Here is a 23,738-nt window from a genome sequence, read left to right as displayed (position 1 = left end):
AATTTAAGAATTTATCTGAATATATTTACAAAGTTACAATGACAAAAAATGTACAATTTCCAAATAGTTTTAAAATTAACTATAAACATTTGGACTGATAAATTACTCATGCTGATATGAATTCAAAGCTGCGATAAAATATGGGGTAAAAAAACTTCCCGGTAGAACGTCTCCAACGCTTCAATGTTAACAGCCCAAGTTTGTTCTCTATCCACATGCAAGATGAAAAAGTCACATGGAGTCCAAACAATAAAGTGACAGCTTTTCGCCCCTGTGAGATAGAGGTTGCCCTGGATCTGATGCCAGTAGTTGTGATTCTTTTTTAATACCAGGGAACCACTTGCCTCATCCAGCTGTAGGAAAAAGTCCTTACTTTTTACAGCCTCCAATACAGTTTTGGCTCTGGCTGACCATGGGCATTTCACCTCAATGATGCACTCATTAGAGACAGTCCCATCTGGAGAACCACCAAGCAGGCCACTGTTAGATAAAAACAGTCCCCTCTCCTTGATAGCTGCACCAGTACAGTCAGTGTACAACTGCTTGGCCTTTGGCTCATGAAGGATCCCCCAATCACATGCCTTTGGGGATGAAAATACAACTTAGTCATAAAGGAATTCTTAGATGCACAGACCCTTTTTACTAACAACTTACTTTAGATCCTTCTGTCAGGTTGTACTGTCCAAGCAGAGTCTTAAATAAGGAAGGGGGGTATGAGCGCCGCTGGACTGCACTCAGGACCAAACCGAAGTTGCTGGCTGTGATTCTCTTCTTGCGATATGCTGACCTTTTATAAAGAAACACAAATTAAGAGACACAGTTAACTAAAATTTCCTACTTAACACTTAACAGAATTAATTTCAAAGCACTTTCTTACCACAATGCATTCTTCGTTTGCCCAACTGTTGCTTCCTCGATCTGTTTCTTCTCTTCGTCAGACACAGCCAGTGATGCCAAGAGATAACGAGCCTTGTCTTCTGCTTGGGGAAATTCCAGGTTCCTCAGCACTTCATCAAATGTCTTGGCTGGTTTAGCCTAGATTTAAAGCAAAAGGATTTTAAAGGTTTTAATGGAACCAAGAAATTTTGACCACAGAATAGACAAAGTCAGGTACAGAGTATATAAAATACATGTAAAAAATAAAGTGGGGACAGTGGAAGCAAACAGTCTGCTGTATGTAGTTTACAAGAGTTTACATACATGTACAATTTATACCACATGTTAAAGTAAATATCAAAGTACCTGAGAGCATTCAGGACTCAAAATCCAACCCATCCCAGTAAAACGTTGCAATTTCGATAGGGATGCCACTGCCCATTCCTTGTCCTCCTGGGAGACAGGTCTTTCGATTCCAGCTGAAAAAAAAAAAGCTTTTAGTAATCTGAATAAATAATAATTTTAGCATATAAAACACAATGCTTTTTAAAAAGTTAAGAAAATAATTATTATAATTAATTCAAAGGGCAAATTTTAAATAAATAACTGACCTTGTGTTGTTGAGGGTGTCATCACAGACACTCTCTTGGCAGTAATTTCTTCTGCTTTGCATGATTTTACCCTCTTCCACACACATTCCACGTCAGTGCGAGACACATTCTTCTCCACCCAAATCAACAATGCCGCCATATGATGGCACTTATCATTGCCAATCGGGCACTCACAGGAGCTGAACCTGACTGACTGACCCTCAACATGCACCTACATTGAAAGAAAGTTAATGCTTACCCTAATGATGTTCCTTCCTTCCTGATGTTGTAAACCTGCTCAACATTTGGCAATAAAACCCTTTCTGATTCTGATTCTAAACATTCTAACAAACACTTGCAGCGCTGCTCTGTGTACTGGTACCAGGTTAACTAGGCTAATATAACTGGTACTAGGCTAACATTACTAACTCTCCAAAACCTCCATGTTATGTAGATTTTCATCTTCGTTTACTTCCACTGTTATAGCATTGCTGTACGTGTGTGTGCTTTATGAAATACATCAGAATACAGAATATCTCATGTTTAATCGTCGGCTAGCTAGCTTACTCCTAGCTCACCTCAACATTGTAAATCTTCTTTTTCATGGATGCCTGGACACTTCCCTTTATAATTCCGCCTGGGAGAACGGTTACACTGACCACTTTACTAGAGTTGAAGGAATTAAGACCCATTTTAACCCTAATTGGTACTTCGCTAAAGAAGGAGGTAATCGTGAACATAGTCACTGGCTCCGCCATCGTTGTTTCTTGAGGAGCACTTAGACCCGGAAATACCTGCAACGTCATCCGTGACGTCTGACTGAACAACCGGATAGGAAAAATCATAAAGCCTTTGAATGAAAACAAACACTGTTGTGACAGTGATGTACACTGTTCTGATGGTATATATGCATCAATCTATCAATCATTTGTTGTAAGACTCAGATAATTATTTAATAAAAGCGAGACATTTTAAATGAGAATAAGAAAGAAAAGTATTTCTTTGTGCCCCCCTCTCCCTGTTAATGCCCTACCTGCCCCCCTGGCAACACTTTGCTAGAGCCGTCCCTGCACAGTTACCAGCTGTCAGCTGCTTAGAAAAGGATCCTGGTGTTATTTGTCTCTCAGAAACAGTTCATAACTTCCCTTCAACTCATCCATGTCACCTAAAAGGTAAACCTGTTTCTCCATCACAGCTCTGATGATTCAGTAAGGACATCTCCTGGTTTCATCTTCATGTTTCCCTCTCACCACATATCCAAACCATCATGACCAGCAGCTTTACAGCTGTGGCTCCAGCAAACATCAGCTGATACTAGAAAGTAATATTGAATACATACATACAGCTGTGTGTCTATTCTTCATTGTTGCTGAAGTGCAGGACGAATCGCGTTCCTTTCCCCCTCAATACGGATGCATTGTAATTGGTCCAGCCCAGAGTTGATCATGACCAACTGGCTAATCACCTCTTATTGTTTATACTGTTACAAAAACAAACAAACATAAAAATGAAAAACTGCGTCTGTGTGTGGATAATAGCAAACACTGAAATACAGTTTCTGCACGCAGCAATGAATTTTGTTCGCTCAAATTTAGCTTTGTTTTTGCTCAAAATGAATTTCTCCTCAAAATGCAACACTTGCAGCTGCAAAAATTTTTTTATGCACTCAAATTGTTTTTGTGTGCGCTCAGAATAGCGGCACAAAAATAACGCCAAACGATATGAAGCGTCAAAGTGTCACTTCAGTAACGCTGCTGGAGAAAGGAGTGTCGACTCGTGTTTTTTAATAGAAGACTTGAAACACTGAACTCTAATTTCAGGGGTTTATTTTAAGTTTGCAGAATATCTGGTATGATGACAGTTTTACTTCTCACTGTCCGTGTTATGTGGATCTATTTATCATGTGTGCTACTTTGCTCTGTGGACTGTAAAATGTTTCACTGTGTTCATGAAATAAACCAGACTTTCACCGTCTGCATCTTTTTCTTTTTAAATCTCTTTAAGTTGTGAACTTTACACAAAGTTTGTGGTAACAAAATCAAACTGATGAAGATCTCCTTTGAAAAGCACACACACATACAAACAGCTCAAAGCAAAAGCAGAGGCCTCACAGCTGGTATTTCATTGACAGCGTGTCTATTAGATACCCTCAGTCCAAAAGCATAAATATTAAAGAAAAGAATATCCAAGAATATCATCCTAAAAATGTGGCACTGAGGGGGGAGCAGGCAGATTTTCATCTGAAAGTGTTGAATTTTAGTAAAAACAATGCTCTGCACTTTGATGCTGCTGTTACAGGCAAAGCAGATGTTTATAGCATCTGGACGGGTGGCTGTGGCTCAGGTGGTGGAGCAGATCAGCCACATCAGGAGGTTGGTGGTTCGATCCTTGTGTCCTTGGGCAAGATACTGACCCCAAATTGCCTCCGATGCGTTCGTCGGAGTGTGACTGTGTGTGAATGTAGATGAGTTTGCACTTGTGTTTAGAAGTGCTTGCATGAATGAGGCATGTTGTATAGAGCGCTCTGAGAGAGAAAAGCACTGAATAAGAATCAGACCGTTTGAAATGCAGTAAGTCTGGAAATATTCAAGCCATAAAAAGACTTCTGAGAGCGGCTAAAAGCTACTGAACAGCAGCAATGTTGAGCCTGTTCCAAAATCTGAATGTACATGTGTTGAAGGTCTTGTTGAATTGTTAAACATATTTTTCTTTAATCTGTGGAGCAACAACAAAAAAAACATTTTAATTTTCTTCAGCTTGAATATCAGCCGGTTCTGAGGTAACTGTTTATAAAACGTTGTGTCCTATCCAAAAGCTCTTTGCAGTTTTACATTGAGAAACATTATCCTTACATATTTGACCCTCATAAAGTACTATGGCCGTCACACTGTCATTTAGAATTGTTTTAATAACTCGTGTCTTAACTCATTCCATCACACAGACAATAAAAAAGCAGCGCGGTTCACTTACATCACGAAATGTTAGAAATATAACTGTTCATAACAACCTGAAAGGCCGGGAGTTTAAAATGCAAACCGATGGAAGCAGAAGTAGAAGACTATAATGTCACAGAGCACACGGTGTCTATTACTGTGTAGACATTTATAAATAAGAGCTTAATAAAGACGCCTAAGAAATATGCAGATGGAGAGATCTTAATCAAAAGTGGAAGTTACATCTGTTACATCTAACTGTAAAAATCTGAGGCTGTGTAAGTAAAGCTGGCCCTTCCCACCCGCTGTGTGCGATTGCTCCACGTTGTTTGTTTGTGTGTCAAAATTGAACCCGGTTTAGGTTCATGCTTGGTTTTGCATTCGTTTTGTTTATGTCTTTTTATCAGCCCTAATAAACCGCAGGCCTATTGTTAATCCTAAAGTTTTGTGCACTGTGCACTGTGAAAGGCCCCGCCCTCTTTGAACGGAGGGCGGGGCCTTTCACAGTGCACATAGATGGCTTCTTTCGCTCCTCTTTCAAACCATGTTCTCTGTCCTAAATGTGAACACAGGTGTCCTTCACCAAAGGGGTTTGTTTGGTTTCTGGTGTTTTCGTTAGAAAACAAGTGTTCCCACACAGGTCTGCCCAGCTTCCCAAAACCCAGCGAAAGCACATGAAGCACTAAAGATGACCCAAGTGTTGGACCCCTCAGACACCACCTGTATGAGCTATGACATTACAGTCAGTTTTTTATGTGACGAGCCTTTGTTCTTTTATGTGAGATGTTAGCATGCTGTGGATTTGTCTGCTGAAAGAACACATTTCATCTTGTGTGTTTAAAAATCCACTGTGACAGTTTTAAAGTCATTATTATCCACTCTCCTGCCAGCGAGGACACAAACAGAGGTGCAGACAGCAGCAACTACATGTTCATCATGTAACTGGATCAAAGTAGTCGCAGACACATTCCACACAGAGCTGTATATTCACACGATTCCACAATTTTATTTCAAGGCCTGTTTGGAGACATTCTCTTGCTGTTTGCTTTGGACATCATAGTTCTGTTTTCATGGACTGACTGAAAGGCCACGTGCACATAAGAAGAAATTATTTGTAACACAACATTAGTGGAGGTTGTCCTGGGTTTGTTACCAGTGTTTTGTGTGTTTGGCTGCAGTTTCGTTCTCTGTACTATGGTTTTGTTGTCCTACACTTGGTGTTCCTGCTTTCTGTTCTGCTCTCGCGCCTCACTTCTCCTCCACTCATGGTTCCATGCTCCAGGGTCAAGTCTGTGTCTGTCTTGTATTTCCTGTTTTACTTTGACAGTCGGTGTTTTGTGTCAGTGCCCTCAGCTTTGCTCTCTTGCCCGCCTTGTCACATGTGATTAATCGCAGCCATGTTGCTGTGTTCCTGTTCTTGAGTATTTTTAGTGCGTTTCCCTCTTTTCCTTCTCCGGTTGTCCGTTTATCGTCCTGCATGTCATCCCAGGTGTTTTTGTGCCGCCGGTTCCTAGTTTCAGATTTTTTTGTGTTATTTGTTTCTTTCTTTGTATTTCACACCGTTGCGTTTAGCTGTCCCAGTTTACGTCTTTGTTAGTTTATCGTAGTGTTGTTGTGCAGCCCAAATAAAGGCATTTTTGTTAAACCTGCACCTGTCTCTCTGCTGGCTGTATGGCCACATGAAGCTTTCTGAAGCTTTGAAGCTTGATCCTAACACCGGTTCATTGCTCAAAGCGTTTCAGCACAGGCCTCTCTGGTGACCTCTGGTGGCCAACAATATGAAGCGCAGCTTGAATCTGCTTCACTGTGACCTCCCACTCTGTAGAGTGGAGGTCACAATCCTGCCTGATGTCGCGTCACCGTTGTGCGAATTGTTATGTTTATTTGTTTAATAAATAAATCTGATTGATAAACGTTGCTGTTGAAACGTGCACCGTGCTGTGGTCTTTCTTTGCTTGTGACTTCTTGATGTTGGTAAATACAATAGATAAAAAACACATATAATATACACATAATGTACAACACATTATGGAGTATGCTTCTGCTGCGAGGTTCTTATGCAATTAATCACTGGACAGCTGGACAGGTATGTCTATAAATGTGATATTAGGCCAACTTCCTTCTACATATTTTTGGCCTGGGGGTCGAACTGATCGTGAACCGGAAAAGGAAAACACTTTAAAACTTGTAAAGTAAAAGCATGACGCCTTTAAGGTAAGCCTTTTCATTTTTATTTAAGAAAAGAATTTGTTCCACTGTGCGACGGCGGAGTTTCTTTTCTTGGAGATAATTTCTCCTGCCTCAGAGGAAATCCTCTCACATGAGCAGAAGACGCTGGAGCGCAGAAACTCTCCCACAGACTACCAGATAAAAAAGAATAAACACATTGAATTGCTGCACATTTTGCAGAATAACATTTTAAGCTTATTTTAAAAAATAAAATATATATTTTATTTTATTAAATTGTGTTTCTAAAGTTATTTAATGATATTTATATTATGAAAAGCTGATTTTTGTTTTGTTCAGACATTTTCTTCACATATAGACACAAAGACAAGTTTTTCACATAATTAAAGACACACAAAACAAAAGTGAACAACAAAGCTGGCAAGCCCACCTGAACAAAGTCAGCTCAAAATACTGAAAATGCATGACAGAAGCTCCTCGCCGCCTCGCTGGCTCCGTGTCTTCCAGTAGGATGATCAGTGACTCTGTCACCATCAAAACACTCCACAGATCCCAGGAATGATTCACTTCCCACTGAATCCCTGACTGTGCTCTAAATGAAGGATGTCACTGATCACCTGACTCTGGCCAAACGAATCAAGCCTCGACACAGTGCCGGGGCGTCAGCTTCACGCGGGCCATCTCTAGTTATCTGCACTTGGATCCCATTAATCTCTCCGCACGGTCTGATTGCACGACCATGACAGAAGTGATGTAACTGACGCAAACATTTCTTTCCATTTCTGATCTCAAGTTAAAGGAAACATTCAGATTTCACAATATTCTCTCAATGGAAGTTTTGGTTATTGTTAGAGCGAGTTAAGTTTGCTTTACATTTTGAATGCACGGTAGATGATGAGGATGATGTTCGGAATCTGTTAAGAACATGCTCCAGTCCATAAAAAAGCATTCCCCAAGTATGTGGATGGTATCCAGGGCCACTGATCAATGATCATGACAATATTAATGATCAAGGAACTGACCTCACAGCCCATTGTTCATTCAGTGAGCTGGTTTCATCAGGTGACATCTTCAGTCTCAGCTGACTGCATGTTTCCAACCTTATAAACAGCACATTTGCACAATGACTGAAAGCAGCCCACTGAAGGAACAATGGGCTGGGAGGTCAGAAATGTTTCTCCCACTGAAACTGCGTTCTTTTATTTTGAAAGTGTCATTTGACGCTCCGATGGCCCAGATTCGCTTCCGGTGTAAGTAGAAGAAGTACTTTTAGTTGTGCGTCAGCGGAGAGACGGAGGAGCGCGATGTGGCCGCGGGGTTAGTTCAGAGAGATTAAAGGCGATCAGCTGGATTCATGATGAAGATGAAGATGTGTGCGCTGTTTGTGATCCTCGCTCTCGGTAAGATTTCCGCCCTTTGTCACCGCGGAGCTGGGAGCTAACGAGTCTTAAAAAGTGCTTGGGCATCTATATCGCGTGGTACGGTGTTACGGCTGTGGCCATAAGAACACTGTGTGGGCTGTTTGTTCTGTGTCTCTTTACTGTGCTTAAGACTCTCTACAGGTACCTCCCCTAATGAAGAGTAGTGAGCTGATTGGACCATGGAACAGGTGACCACATTCAAAAAGCCGCTCTGACAGCTCCAGAGAGAGAGAGAGAGAGAGTGTGGAACGAGCGAGTAGCCTGACAGCCGTCGCAGTCCTGACCCTGGTTTTCCCAGCCTGCGTTTATCTTGTGTATTTGTGGGAGTGTGAATTGTAAGCTTAGGCACTCGTGGGCTGAAGCGGAAGGGGTGAGCTGCCTTTTCTTTTGGAATCGTTTTCTCCTGTTTTCTTGGTCAGGGAGCGAGGGATAGCTCTGTCATTTGTTTGTTCTTTTTTCTTTCTTAGCCGAAAAGTGTGGGTTTCGTTCGTTCTATGTCAGCTTCCACTTCACCTAGCAATGGAGTGGGAAGTGAAGGCTTTGATGAGAGCTACCGCCCTTTTGTGTCGGAGGGGTTTGTTTCGTTGAATGAAAAAGAGGAGGATCGGGTGCCGATCATGATTCTGCGTGACACTGGGGCCGCGCAGACTCTTATTTTGAAGGGTATTCTACCTTTTTCTGATGACTCTTTTTGTGGTTCGGATGCTCTTGTCTGGGGTGTAAAAATGGATGTACTACGTGTGCCATTGCACAATGTGTTTCTTCAATCGCCGCTCGTTTCGGGTTCGGTACCGGTTGGCGTGCGCGACCAGTTGCCAGTGCCCGGAGTTGCGATGATTCTGGGGAATGATTTGGCTAACGGAAAAGTGTTTTCTACCCCGAGAGTGCCTATCAGCCCATCAGTGACACCTCAACTGTCTTTGGAAATCAACAAAAAGGAGTTGGTTTCGGCACAGCAGAGTGACCCAACTCTTGTGAGTTGTTTTTCCGCGGCCAACTCTAGCGACCAGTACCCTCGTGTTTATAGTGTCGAGGATGACGTGTTGATGCGTACTTGGTATCCGCCTACAGCTGGTGATTTGGGTTGTTCCACACTCTCTCTCTCTCTCTCTCTTTTTTCTTACCGTAACATACGGTAAAAAGGGCGACTTTGTGGTGCATTTGAGTGCACCCCGTAAACCCACATATCTATGGAGATTTCAAAAAGGCGATGTTTTCTTCATTTGCTCTTATTTTGAAAATCAGCCTTCTACCGATGTAGCGGTTAATAAAACGTCACTGCGTCAGTTCCAGGCGGAGACACGAACCTATCCTGGCTTTGCGTCGAGAAACTCATCCTGTGTAGATCAAACCTGCAGTGCTGTGGTGAGGGAGAAGCTGAGAGTAGCTTCTTCCTTTATTTTGAAGCTGTATAAGTCTGTCGGTACTGTTCTTAGAGCAGCGTCCACACTGAGGGGTTAGATGCTGTTTTCAAAATAATAACAAACAATAATAAAGTTATAACGAAGTTAATCCATCTCCTGATGCCACACAGCTTAAATATTTTACTGGAATAAGGATCATATATTTATTAGAAAGCTGAAGTTTACTGACAGTATCTGTACTTGTTGATAATTTTTTAGTTTCTGCTTAATGATTTTATGCTAATATGTTGTTACCTTAACCTGCTACAAGACAATTTCCAGTTAATCAAAGTTGTGAGTGGGACAAACAGCGGTTATGATTATTAGCATTAGTATCAATATTTGTGAGTGTTGTCCATTTACTAGAGATACAGTTGGAAGAGAAGCTTTACTGCTAAACATACGTACATGCGTACGAACGGTACTTAAACGCACCATGAATTCCCCGTTTGCGTCCACACGCGGAGCCGTAAATACGAATGTAAACGCGCAAAGATTTTTAACGCGCCGCTATCGTGACCGCGCTTCTTTTCTCTGATCATATCTGTACACACGTCACCAACGCGCGAGGCTCAGAGCAGATTACATGCACACACTGCTCTCTGTGTAACACACACACACACGCACACACACACACAGCTGCTCTTGGTGATTTACGTTATGTCCTGTGGGCGCCATGTTTGGGCGGAACTCGCAGTGTGAGCCACTGCTGTGGCAGGAAGCTGATGGAGTTGCGCTTCATCAAACATCTGGAGCTGCTGGTGTGTGTGTGTCTGCGCTGCACATCTGTTTGACGTGCTGACCTCAGCAGCTCCTCCCCTCTGTGCAGTTTACTGTGACAGGAGGAGGGTGGAGCTGCAGCTGCCAGCAGGTGTCGGGGCTTCACAGCCTGCAGCACATCAGCTATGCTCCAGATGTTCCAGCAGACAGAACATCTGCAGGTGTAACAGATGTGGGTGCACAGTTTACTAACTGCGTCTACACAGAGACACAAACAGATTCCCATCAGTGCACACGGTTTGTCCCGCACACACACAGGAAGTCTTTATCAAACATGTCGTGATTGTGGCTCAGACGTGTTCAGTCTCTCTGATAAACTCCTGACATCTCCTCCTCTCAGCCCCACGCTCAGCTGCAGGTAACTGTTCACCTGCTCACGCTGTCAGGTTACCATGGAAACCACACTGATTAAACTTGTGTTTGTGTCCTCAGCGTCCCAGCATGCATCAGGGGTGGAGGTGTTTGAGGGGGAGGAGTCTGTCCTGCTGCCCTGTAACATGGTTGTTCCTAAGGATCATGCGATTGTGTGGAAACGCGAAGATCTGTCTTCTCAGATCGTTCACGCCATCGTGGAGGGAAAAGATGATCTTATCAACCAAAACACGCGCTACTCCAACCGAACATCAATGTCCGCCGACACCCTGCAGACCAGAGACCTCAGCCTCACTCTGAGGAAGCCCACGTTCACCGACAGTGGGACCTACGCCTGTGTCACCCGCAAACATGGAGCGGACCAGCAGAGGACTGAAGTCCAGCTGAAGGTCAAAGGTCAGTGCTGCAGGTTCAGGTCAAAGGTCACACTGAATCATATCACACGCATTCAGAAAGATAAAGTTCAGCAACATGAAATATTTCACGTATGTGAACACGTTCAGTTACACAGAAGAGGCTTACGCAGGTTTGTGTTTCCATGGAAACCTTAACGAGTATGTCATCGCTGACATCAGCATCCGCCTGTAACACAAGGTGGATGCTGATGAACAGTCTCTGTGACCTCATTAGTCACAGAGCTTCAGACCCTCACTCCAGCTGTGGATCTGACCCTGATGAGGTCAAAGGTCAGGTCCAGAAAGGATGGAGTCACAGACAGAGGACGTCTGTGCTGCTTCAACCATCAGCAGCACAGACGCTGGTCACTGACTGGTTAAACAGGTCTGTGTGGTTCAGCAGCGCTCAGCTAGAAGGTCAAATGGGAGAACATGATCAGAGGTCAGAGGTCGTACAGGATGATGTTCTGCTTCTTTGTGTTCCTTACAGAACGTCCTGTCTGGCCCAAAGTCCTCTCCGCTGTCCTGGTTCCTGTGGTTCTCCTCGGTGCTGTCGTTGTTTTCCTCCTGTATCGCGTGACACAAAGAGAGAAGCTCATGACAGGTGAGGCTGTGTGTGACTGCAACTAGTCTGTGACCTTTGACCTCCACACGCACCTGTCGGCTCCTGTACGTCCAATCAGCCTGAATGACATCATCAACCAGTAGCTGATTGGCTGTTAGGTGGTGAGGTGGAGGTGATGCGGTAGCCAGGTCCAACCAACAGCAGCGTTAGTATGCATGAGCTACTGTTTCCATGGACACAACCCCTGATGTTTCAAAATAAAAGCACAGTCAGAGTAAAACCAAAGCTGCGTTATTGTTAAATTATTATAAGTTATTTATTGTTATCAGATTACAAACTGAAGTCATTCGTCAGTTTATTACTATTATGATATGAAATTAATGACTGATGACATGATGGTGAGCTGAGGTGTTGCCATGGTAACAGGCTGTTCATGTGATGGTCACGGGTGGAGAAGCAGCTGGTTAAACCTGTTGCCCGTGCTGTGGTTCAGTCTGTCCCTGTGCTCTGCCCACAGTGGGTCAGCTGACACCACTGGAGGTGATGGAGGGGGCGCCGTCTGTCCTGCTGCCCTACACACACACATGCTGCCTGGGTGAGGTCGTCAAAGTGGAGTGGATCTTTGTGACGCATGAAAACAAGAAGGTGTGCGTGTTTGAGAACGGTCAGATCAAACGTGACCAACAGCACACAGATTACAGAGAGCGCGCAGAGATGGAGTCATTCCCACCCAAGGAGACGAAGACCGACCAGCTGAATCGGCCTGAAGTTGACCTCAGCCTGACCCTGAGGAACCCCGTCTGTGCAGATGGAGGAGTTTACCTCTGCATCCTCCACGACAGGGCTGTGAACACCATGAAACTCAAGCTAGTGCCGCTCCTGGTCAAAGGTCAGTGAGAGAGTGAGCTGGCAGCAGCTGCTGATGTCAGCTCCTGCATGAAGTTTCGTACTGAAACCTTTTACTGTGAGAGTGCTGACTGCAGGGATCATCTTTAACATGCTTCTGCACACACGTGTGAGCCCAGAGGCATGCTGGGTAACTGTCATCCAGCAGGGAGAGACCTCTGACCCACCATCACATGACAACATGACCCTCAGTCTGAGGCTTCGTTAGCCTAACTGCTGTGTTTCTCTTCTGCAGAGCCCCTGATGACGACCATTAAAGCTGCAGTCGGGAGACGCAACAAGGCGGCCCAGCGCTTGCCTTCATTTCGTGTGTCTAAAGGGTGAGTCCACGTTTGTGATTCATCTGTTTGATGACACTTTGGCCTGAATAACTGATTCGGCCTCTGTGAGTAAGGGGGGTGCTTCTGTAAGTGAGTAAGGGGGGGGTGCTACTGTAAGTGAGTAAGGGGGGGTGCTACTGTAAGTGAGTAAGGGGGGGGTGCTTCTGTAAGTGAGTAAGGGGGGGTGCTACAGAACAAACACAGTGTATATGTTGGTGGCATTATAGTGTAAATACAGATATGATGTATAAATGAGGTGTGATGTCCATGAGTGTTGGCAGCAGAGTTATCCTCCAATCAGGCTGCAGGGTGGACAGCCTGAGGGTAAAAGCTTCTGTTGAGTCTGTTTGTCTTCGTCCTGATGGACCTGCAGTGTTTATCAGAGGGAAGGGGGGGCGGGGTCTCTGAGGGGGGTCAGTGAGGTGCCGATTGGCCGCTCTGCTGCCCTCACCACCCGCTGCAGCTTCCTCTTGTCCTCCACGGTGCAGCAGTTGAAGCAGAGTGTGCAGCAGGAGGTCAGAAGGCTCTTCATGGTGGAGCTCTGGGGTAACTGGGCCTGACGCCGTTTCCTGAGGAAGTGCAGCCTTTGTTGTGCTTTCCCTACCTGGTGGGAGATGTTTGTGGACCAGGTGAGGTCGGCCGAGATGTGGACTCCGAGGAACTTGAAGCTCTCCACCCTTTCTACCTCCTCCATCAATGTAGAGGGTGGAGTGCTCAGATCCTTTGTTCTGCTGAAGTGCATTATCATGTCCTTGGTCTCGGCTGTGTTCAGATGCAGGTTGTTGTCGTCACACCATCGCTTCAGATGCTGAATCATTGCTGTTGTCCATCAGTCCTGTGATGGTGGTGTCATCAGCACATTTATAATGGTGTTACTGGTGTGGACTGGAGAACAATCTCCTGAGTCCCAAGTTGCTGAGTTTATTAACTGTACTGAAGGCTGAGCTGAAGTCAGCAAACAGTTGTGCAGGTGTGTGAGGATTACGTTGGCGTTTGTGTGACATGATCTAAGTCTGCCAGTATGAGGCTCAAAACATGTGGTGATTATGTTGTTAGAGCAACTGGACGATTCAAGCAGCTCCCTGTGTTCTTCTGGGCACTGCGACGATGGCGGCTGACTTAAAGCAGGACGTCCTACAGACTGCAGCATGACTGTGCCGCACACATCACACCATGGACACACCTTACCGCCGGCTTCCCGTGGCTACAGGTGGCCTCTTCATGCTGAACCTTACACTAGCTTCTCTAAACACATATACATAAAGTAGGGAGGGACCGAGCCGGTGCTACGTATCAGTATCGGTCCAATCCTGACCTAAATCACTGGATCACATATTGGGGGAAAAAACGTAACAGGATCCATTAAATATAGTGACCTTTGCATGTCGGAGCAGTGTGCGTCACGTGATGGAGCGGCTGTTGTGTGCGAGACCTGTCGGTGGTCTGGAGTTCGCAGCATCTGGAGCCTCGCTATGTGCTGCCAAACCAGGTGTTGTGCCGAGGTAGGCGTCCCCGACAAACTGCGTCGTGAGCGTTCACTAGGCATGGAGTGCGGATCCAGTTTGCTCCGCCTCCATTACAGACAGCTAGACGTGGACCTTGTGATGCTTTAGTTTGAAAAGAAAGAGTTTAGACAGTTTGTAACTCGCAGTGATGCCACAGTGTTCCTTTGAAAGCTGAAGCAGCTCATGACGTCAGACTTAACGACCAGATAGGAACTGACTCACTGCTGCCTCTGCTGGACACCAGAGGACCTGCAGGTGCAGTTTGGACTCAGAGTCCAGAGCTCAGTCTGTGTCTGTCTGTCCACAGAAAGAAGAACGTTGCAGAATCTCATCCACTGAACAGTCAGCCAGTCTGATGCGATGAAGCTGGAGATGATGAAGAGGAGGCTGCCGTCAGCTCGTCCTTCTCCATGGATGTGAAACAGGAAGCTCAGTGTAACAGCTGAAGCTGTCTCTCATGTATGAACTAACGATGGAGCGTTGTCCTCTCAGTTTCTTCTTCTTCTGTCTGCTGCAGACTCTGCATTGATCACATGATCCACCCGCTGTTTTACTTTTACCTGTGTCTGCATGTTAGTGGATCAGCATCATGCATGTTCATGCGGCCCTCTGTGATCTTCACACTGAGCATCATCATCATCCCACTGTCAGAGAGGACCAATCAGAGCTCAGCTCCTGGCTGTGTCTGCAGACTGACCTCAGATCAGCACAAAGCTGTGTAACACATCCTCAGAGGTCAGGTGGATCTGCTCAGTGTGACGCTCTCTGTCAATGGAAAATTGTACTTAGTAGTCAGTATAATCTTTTAGTGATATAAGTTTGCATATGGTAGAATACTGCATGTAATCATTTGTGTGTAGAAGTATTAGTTGGTGGGATATTGAAGGAATGTCTCATCCTAGGAGGTCTGTAACATTCCAGGGTGTTCACCCCACATCCTGGGAGCATGAGAGAGGTCGTACCTGCTCTTATTGTTTTACGGTAGGATTAACGTAGCTATGTCAGTTCTAGTCTAAGTGCCTTTTGGTTTGATGAACTGCTGGACTTTGAGACCAGCAGGTTTAGGGAAGATTTTATGGGGTCACACTCTGACCCCACACACACACACACACACACATACACGTTTTTCCAGTCACGTGGGGACCTCCATGTAGGAGATTACGCGTGGGGACACATTTCTAAATGTAATAGAGGTATTATTAAGGCATAATTTGAACTCTTAATTTTTTTAGGGATCAAACATCTATTTTGGTAACGCAATTTGTTAAATTTAAAAAATCCAATTTTTGTCAGGTTTTTCTACCTGGTGGGGACACAGCTTTTATGTCTTTTCACAAACCACCACCAGGTGACACTGTTGCATGTTTACAGTTAGAGGGTGTATTTATAGGAATTTACAACCCAGAGTAATCAAAGCTGGTATAATGAAAAAGCTTTCAAGTGCTGGTTGGATTTCAGAGAATGGTTTCTGCTACAATTTTCATTTATTGAGTTTTATATTGTTTTTGTTATTTTGTCATTACCCCTTGTATTTGTTCACTGGACAATTTGTGCACTGGCCTCTGCTTTCAATAAAAAAAATGTTTCAACTGAAGAGCATAGCTTCCCAACTTATCTTTTATATATACAGTATAAAAAAAAGAACTCTCCCTGCTCAAAGTTAACCTGAACAGCAAAGAAAACAATCTTTTCAATACTAATGTATCATTGCTGTCATGGCTGTGTGTAGACGGGCAGGAAATGGTGGACCCAAAATGCAGACTCGCGGAGACGAAAGTGAGCTGAAAAAGCAGCTTTATTGCTGGACACAAACTAACTTAACCTGAGAATACAAACTGAGGAAACACGGGCAGAAACACAGCAAGGTGAGGGTACGACGCGACACGGAACTGAGGGAGACGCCGACATAAATACACAGGGGAATACCAAGGAGCGTCAGAACACACGAGGAACACAGCTGATACAAATCACAAAGACGAGGGCAAAGCAAAACACATCCACATGAGGCACAGAACTTCAAAGTAAATAATAACAAAGAACACTGGGTCCCCGACCCAGCACTGTAACAATTGCCTGGTTGAAATGAACAATCTTTTTTTTCTCTAAACATGAGAAAACTTTAACGGTAACTGAAGCTGTTTATGTTCCATTTGTTTGACATTAGCTTCTTACCTTCTTTTCACTGACTCTCGCTTTAAAGCATCAATTCGGTTTTTCACGTAAAACTTAACTCCCTCCCAACGTCTCTCTTTCAATGCTAATGGTGAAGTCTCAATACAATTGAGACACTCTGCCTTCCCAGGAACCTTTCCAGAGCTGATGTACTCCATTAGAGTCTTCTCCACAGCCTTTATTTCTGCTTCAGTCCACTTCCTTCTTGTGGTTTGTGATGCCCCTGAATAAAGTAGACAGTAACCGTGTTATTCAAAAAGAAGAACAAGTTGGTGTGTAATCACACGACTCCCCTTATGACCAGATGTGATACTTTGAGTATGTCGACAAGTATATCAAAAGCTATAGGTACATTTGGACTATACTTTGTACTTGTTGGTATTCCTCAAGTATAAGTACAAGAAAAGCCCATAATGCATTGTTTACAGTTAAATCGCTGCAAACTATGAAAGAATTAATTGATTGATTGTCAAACATTAGTATTTATGTATGTATTATTACCATTATGCATTTATTTATATATACATGTCTTTTATCAATTAAAAGTACTGACTGTTGGTTGAGGTGTATATTTTAATCTATAATGCATTCAACAGAAAGAGTACTGTGTGGGGGAGCTGAGCTCTGCCTTTAGCCAAAAAGAACACAAGAGAGGCTGCTGCACAAACACCACAACTGTATTTTCAGATACACTGATCTCGCTCACTGCTCTTTTGAAGTGCTAATAAAGTTCATTACAACTCAAGTTGTAATAAACTATGGCCTTAAACTTTCCAGGCTACACAGGACACAGTTTGTGTGGCAGACAATCTCAGTGTTATAGGTCTGGTTACTCTTGCAGTCTTACTATACTTTGAAGATTTCCCTGACAGGACATGTTAGCTAAGCTAATAGACTCCAGCAGTGCACTACCAATAAACCTAGCAGGCTCTCTAATCACCTGTGACCTGCTGAATGCTAAATGCCTAATGTCAAACCTGCTTTAAGCCGCTGTCTATGTTACTGGATAAAATAGCGGCAGCTTTTCCAGTAGGATGCAGACCGTCCGCTTTCAGCAGGTCAGGGCGGCCCCAGAAAAAAGCCCAGTTATCCACAAACTGAAATCCCAGCTTCCTTCAATTCCTGGTCAGCCAGCGGTTCAGTGACATAATTCTGCTATACATCTCATTACAAGGGACCAGAGATATTAAAGTTCTTTGGATATCTAAAGTAAACAAATTTTTTTAACTACTTACATTTTTTAAAGGAGGTGATAAAAGCTTCACCTCTGACATTACCTCTGTTAAATTATAATATTATTTTATGCCATGTTATACCCCTAAGCAGCAGATGACGCAGCAGGTGACGCAGATGTGTTTGTGTCTTGTGCATCAAGTGAAGAGGATTCTTTAGCATTTGAATTTGAGGAATTGCATTGAGTTCGAGTACACCTTCTCTTCAGTTGTCGGACATCTTCCTGAGAGTTACCTGAAGTAGTTTTCCGTGCTTTTTTCTTCTTTCTTTTGTGTTGTATGAGACTTTCTGCAGAACTGTCACTTTCTTCAGCAGTTTGAGGACCATATTCTTCCTCACTGATGTCAGTACTTGATATAGATGGACATCCAAGCATTTGTCTGGTAAACTAAAAAGATAAAAGAAAGAAAGAAAGAAAATGGTTAAATTTTTCCACTCACACAAGCATTTAAAGACTAAAGGTAGTACATTAGTAGTTGTAACAGCTGTACTGTATTGACAGTTGTATTAATACCATTTACGGTACCACACATGTCACCACTTAATTTGAACTAGTCATATTAAGTAATCTTTCCTCTGCTGCATCACATTTGCCAAACAACCCTGGGTGGCTTTGTCTGGATATGCTGTCATTACCCAAAGACTGTCAATACAGCTGTGATGTCACACTCATTAACAGTCACTTAGGTTAGTTTTAAACATCTGGGACAATGTAATCTCTAAGCTAACACTGTTTCTAGGAAATTTCTGAACTTCATTTTCTTTTTGTATATATATACACTAATGTTTATAGAAATTGATTTTCTTTATTTAAATATATGATATAATTTTTACCTGGATCAATTACCTTTGAAGAACATTTTTTATGTTTTTAAGGTAGAATAGTATCTACTCAAGTATCAACTGTGTTCCAGGTAAACTGAAGATTTTAGTAATGCATTGAATTTTAGGATTGTCAGGGGATGAGACTGACAAATGCTTAATTAATAGGCGACAAAAGCATGACAGTCATTTGTTTTGCAGTGTTAGTCAGAGACTGGCTGCTCTCGTATGTGTTTAGAACGATGCCACCTCATCCCACAGTCCAGCCAATGATGCGATTCGTATATACGCAGCCAATCAACGTGGTTGATGACAGCGTCCTTATGTGGCAACACTGGTGTTTTAGCAAAGCGGCTGATGTGGAGTGAAGCCCCTCTGTGGGTCTTCCTTGGTCTCTTGTGTTCTGGGGGCCTCTGGATGTCTGGAGTTTTGATCTCCTCCATACCTGCTTGATACCATAGAGGACGGGGCTATGGCTCCCCCACACTCCCTAGCAGATCATTACATGGAGAAACCTTTGGAATGCAAGCATGCTGATCCACACAGGTATGCACACAGGTGTACACATGGGTATTCACAGACGCGGACTACAGCTTTCTTGGCTGCTGCCTCAAAGCACATTGTGCGCTGTCTATCTTGCGTGCTGCACAATATCGTTTATTATTTAGTAACTATTGATATCTATGACTAGCTAGTTTATTGTGATGGTGCTTTTTTTTTCTATTATTATGTTGCTCTTTGTTGTTTGCTGTCTCCTCTGTTTTTTTTTCTCCATACAGGTGATCCAGGAGTTTTGTTTTGTTTTTGTTTTCTTCCCCCCCTTCTCACCGTCTCTTCTCCCCTTTGGTTTTCTTTCTCTCCCTCTCTTTCTTTCATTCTTTCCCCCTGTCCTATCCCACAGTCATGTCTGTCCCGTTTGCAACTGAAAATAAAATAAATTCATAATTATAATAAAGGTCAATCAAATGGACCAATATGGCAAGGCCATGATGATCCACTTGGTAAAATAAATCCGCTTGGCATCTTTCTTGGCCTTAAGACAACAATTCTGATGGTAAAGATCCAAACGGGACAAAAAAAAAGAACGAAAACAGAAACAGGTCTGGTGTTTCTTTCATGTCAGCTGATGTTGTTCCAGCTGTGACGCTGAAAGCTGAGCTCCTGTCTCATTATGAGCGACAGCTTCATGTTTCATGGTTAAAGTAAAAGGATGAAGTCTGTCCCTGAGCCTGTGCGGACTGGATTTGTTCAATGTTAAAGTCATGATGCTGGATTTCACGGTGACGTCACCAAACCGTACCGTGAGGTGAGGTAAATCTTTGTGTAGGTCAAATGATAAATTCATGTCCTGTTCCAAATACATTGAAAATTGTATAGGATGCACAGCAGCAGTGACGCATGTAGCTCTGGGGACCATGTCTCGCAGAATGGGGACACTGTTAAATGTGCTCATCTTAGAAAAATTGAGTATCCCAAAGTCCCCCAGATCCAATAAGTAAAGTTATTAAGAAAGCCATTGTCCAAAACACACAATGATTGTTGATGCTGAATTAAATAGGCTGCACAAACCTAGGATGGCATGTAAGGCTCCAGCCAGAAGCTCAGGTCCTGGTGGCTTGCTAGCAGAGGGCTTCTGCTAGCACAGTGGCCAATGAGGTGTAGAGGGCTTCAATCAACAGCACGGCGCCCGATGTAATGCACCTGAGCTTTTTCTAGCAGCACAGGCCTTGGTGTGGTGCTGATGTCTTCCACTAGCAACACAGATAAAGTTGGTTCAGCCAGCAGCACAGGCCCCGCCCGGTGCAGTGAGATGGCTTCAGCAAACAGCACAGGCGCTGCTGAGGTTCAGTTGGTTTATGCTAGCAGCACAGGCCCTGGTGTGGTGCAGACAACTTCTGGTAGAAGCAGAGGTCCCAATAAATAGACCACTTTCCAAGAATTTAGAGAATGCTTTAAAATACTCTTAAAAAAGCTACTTGGAAAAAACTGAAATCCATTTAAAATAGTAAAAAACAAAAAATACCCCAAAAATTCAAAGCAGAAATTCATCAAGGAGACATGCTGCTGCCATCTTGTCTACATCATTCTACAGGTTAAGGACATCAGAATGACATTCAGACCAGATAGGTGTGTCTGAATGGCTGCAAAGAGAGATTATTGCATCATTCAGACACATTTGGTTTTATTAAAAATGGCAAGTCCTTTTGAATACAGAAAGAACTAGTCAAAAGGTGCTGCCATGCAGCTACAGTGTGTATATATATGGAGAAAACAGTGAAGATATGATTCACAGGACTCTGGAAGAACTTTAAGACTGGGAGGTTTTAAGGTTCTGAGTGTACAGATCAACAGATCCAGCTGCATGATGGGAAATGCTCTCTGCAGTACTGATGGACCTCTCCATGACCCCTGTGACCATCCAGGCTTTTCTCCCTCTGTCTGTCAGTGTTTTTAAACCAGTTAACTGTGTGAGTTTCACACTGCAGGAAAACAGATCAAACCAGTTCGTTGAAAGAACTCAACATTCTGGTTTTAGAGGTGGAGCCTGCTGTGCTTGACAGGAAGTTCTGAGACTTATTGTGTCAGTGTTTGCCTGTGAGGTGATCCAGCTCAGGTGAGGTGAAGTCTTCAGCTCCACTCTGTGAACTCTTGGATCTGTGAGGAGAACCAGGACTCAGCGTCACTGCTGTAAGTCTCTCTGATCATTCAGCTTTCAATTGTCTAGGAAAGTGTTTCTGTTCAACAGGCAGCAAACATTTTCTCCTTGTTACTGCTCACTGACATCTCAGACTGCTCACGCTTTATCAGAACCACTGCAGCTGTCAGGCATCAAACGGGTTCTAACAGTTTTCATTTTTCCTTTACTTTGTGAGAGACAAGGAGAATATTAAACTTGTCTTTACTTATGCTCATCTAGCTGAGCTCCTCCCTCTGCTCACACTGACCTCTAGTGGTTATGTGAATATTAAAGAGTAGTGCTGGGACATGTAAAGTTGTAACAGGTGTGGATCTCTCTGCATAGGTTTGTAGCAGAGCTTCATAAGGTCAGCGCTGGATATTCACAGTTACACAGAAACATGAATGTCTGATATTAAATGTCCTGTTATTGCTCTCACACAGTGACCTCTGGGCTTTGGCTGATGATGTCATGTGTATAAAACATATATGTTTACATGATGATCCACATGTTTATGATGCAGTTAAAGCAGATCTTTTGTATTTTAACCCTACTTTCATTAATATTAATTTATTGTACCTATTGCTGCAGCTGTTAGTCAAAAACACTTTATAATACATGTTACTTTAATATAAGTAGTACACGGGGGGCCATTTATATGGATACACCATAATAACATGGGAATGGTTGGTGATATTAAAGTCCTGTTTGTGGCACATTAGTATATGTGAGTAAAGTTACTTTGAAACCAAGCACACCATTGTTTTTCTTGTGACATTACCAATAAGTTTGATGTGTCACATGACCCTCTCCCTAATGAGAAAACAAAACGTTTTATCCAAGATGGCCGACTTCTAAATGGCCACCATGGTCACCACCCACCTTGAGGAGTTTGTCCCCTCACATATACTAATGTGCCACAAACAGGACTTTAATATCACCAACCATTCCCATGTTGTTACGGTGTATCCATATAAATGGCCCACCCTGTAGTTGGCATTGGATTACAAGATACGATGGGATGTTTTAATTTGATCTGTGTCACTTTATCTTGATGGTAATGTTTTTAGTAATTTTTACCTGATAGTAAATGTAAATTAAATTTGAATCAAGCTGCTACTATTGTTATTATTATTGTTATTTGTGTGTAATTATTTATAGTTCTGATTTGAATTATATTAATGCATTTTTTTGTTTTTGATCTTCTTGTTTTCTGCCTTCCCCATTGTTTCACTTACTTTCAGTTGATGTTTGTATGAGTTACTTGCTGTTGCTTAGGTACTAACCTTTGTTAAACTGTTAGGCTTCTTCCTGTGAGTGTTTCTGCCTGCTGTCTGTTTGTTGTGCCTTTTTTTTTATTGCCTTGTTTGGACATTCTGTTAATCGAGGTGTGTTTTTCTTTAAGATGTCTGCATTTGGGTTAAGATTTTCAGTTTTATTTACCAATCTTTGACTCTGTCCTCAGCACATACCGCTTACTCTGTATTATTTAGAGTATGACTTATGACATGTTTGAATGGCTTGAAGCTTTTGTTTTGATGAAGCACATTCAGCGGCTTGGAAAAGTTTTCGGCCCCTTTGAACTTTCCCACATTTTGTCACATTACAGCCACTAACCTAATTGAATTCTATTGGAATTCCAGGTGAAAGACCAACACAAAGTGGTGCACACGTGAGAAGTGGAACGGAAATCATGCATGATTCTCCAAAATTTGAATCTGTTAATCTGGACGTAGCGTTTTGTGGGAGAAACATTTCGTCACTCATCCAGGTGACTTCAGTCTCAGCTGACTGCAGGTTTCCCCAAATCTTATAAACAGTACATTTGCATAATGACTGAAACCAACCCACTGAAGGAACAATGGGCTCGGATCAGACATGATTCCAAGCATTTTTTTTTTACAAATAAATAGCTGAAAAGTGGGGTATGCGTAATTATTCAGCCCCTTTGGTCTGAGTGCAGTCAGTTGCCCATAGACGTTGCCAGATGAGTGCTAATGACTAAATAGAGAGCACCTGTGTGTAATCTAATGTCAGTACAGTACAGGTCAGGGATAAAGTTATTGAGACATTTAAAGCAGGCTTAGGCTACAAAAACATTTCCCAAGCCTTGAACATCCCACGCAGCACTGTTCAAGCCATCATTCAGAAATGGAAGGAGTATGGCACAACTGTAAACCTACCAAGACAAGGCCGTCCTCCTAAACTCACAGACTGAACAAGGAGAGCGCTGATCAGAAATGCAGCCAAGAGGCCCATGGTGACTCTGGACGAGCTGCAGAGATCTACAGCTCAGGTGGGGGAATCTGTCCATAGGACAACTATTAGTCGTGCACTGCACAAAGTTGGCACTTGAAAGTCCAGTTGGAAGAGCGAGGTGAGTAGCTTGAAGAAATCGATATCGATTCATTAAATCCTGAATCGACTTTTAAATATAACTGTGTTTTGCTAGAAATGCCAGATTCTCAGATTAAAGCTCACAAAACCATTTCAACAACAACCAAACAGCAGATGAGAGCAGGTACACGGACTCCACACAAAGACGTAAACACAGACCGACGCATCAGAATCAGCTTTGTCT

General features: G+C 43.1%; 3 protein-coding genes across 5 annotated transcripts in view; 2 read left to right on the top strand and 1 right to left on the bottom strand.

Moving 5' to 3' along the window:
• Positions 1 to 122: 122 nt before the first annotated feature.
• Positions 123 to 2,120, bottom strand: LOC143416656 (uncharacterized). The gene is made up of 5 exons (XM_076882105.1): positions 1,488 to 2,120; positions 1,243 to 1,355; positions 878 to 1,035; positions 655 to 787; positions 123 to 581 (listed from the first exon to the last, which is right to left on the bottom strand). The coding sequence occupies exons 1-5, from the start codon at positions 1,624 to 1,626 to the stop codon at positions 123 to 125; spliced, it is 1,002 nt and encodes a 333-aa protein (XP_076738220.1). The 5' UTR covers positions 1,627 to 2,120.
• Positions 2,121 to 7,821: 5,701 nt separating this feature from the next.
• Positions 7,822 to 15,847, top strand: LOC112430894 (uncharacterized). The gene is made up of 6 exons (XM_076879359.1): positions 7,822 to 7,986; positions 10,623 to 10,958; positions 11,448 to 11,561; positions 12,040 to 12,411; positions 12,664 to 12,748; positions 14,561 to 15,847. Exons 1-6 carry the CDS (start codon positions 7,941 to 7,943, stop codon positions 14,607 to 14,609), a joined length of 1,002 nt encoding a protein of 333 aa, XP_076735474.1. The 5' UTR covers positions 7,822 to 7,940; the 3' UTR covers positions 14,610 to 15,847.
• A 3,756-nt stretch (positions 15,848 to 19,603) lies between these two features.
• Positions 19,604 to 23,738, top strand: part of LOC112431813 (protein NLRC3-like) — a 132,144-nt gene continuing 128,009 nt past the window's right edge. For 2 of the 3 annotated variants that reach the window (XM_076879343.1, XM_076879345.1), the window contains exon 1: positions 19,802 to 21,168. The gene's annotated coding sequence lies outside the window, so the exon portion shown is untranslated. The other variant, XM_076879340.1, reaches the window with a different exon arrangement.

Source organism: Maylandia zebra, linkage group LG3, assembly GCF_041146795.1.
Source record: "Maylandia zebra isolate NMK-2024a linkage group LG3, Mzebra_GT3a, whole genome shotgun sequence".
Lineage (NCBI taxonomy): Eukaryota > Metazoa > Chordata > Actinopteri > Cichliformes > Cichlidae > Maylandia > Maylandia zebra.
This window is presented reverse-complemented; position numbering and strand designations above follow the sequence as displayed.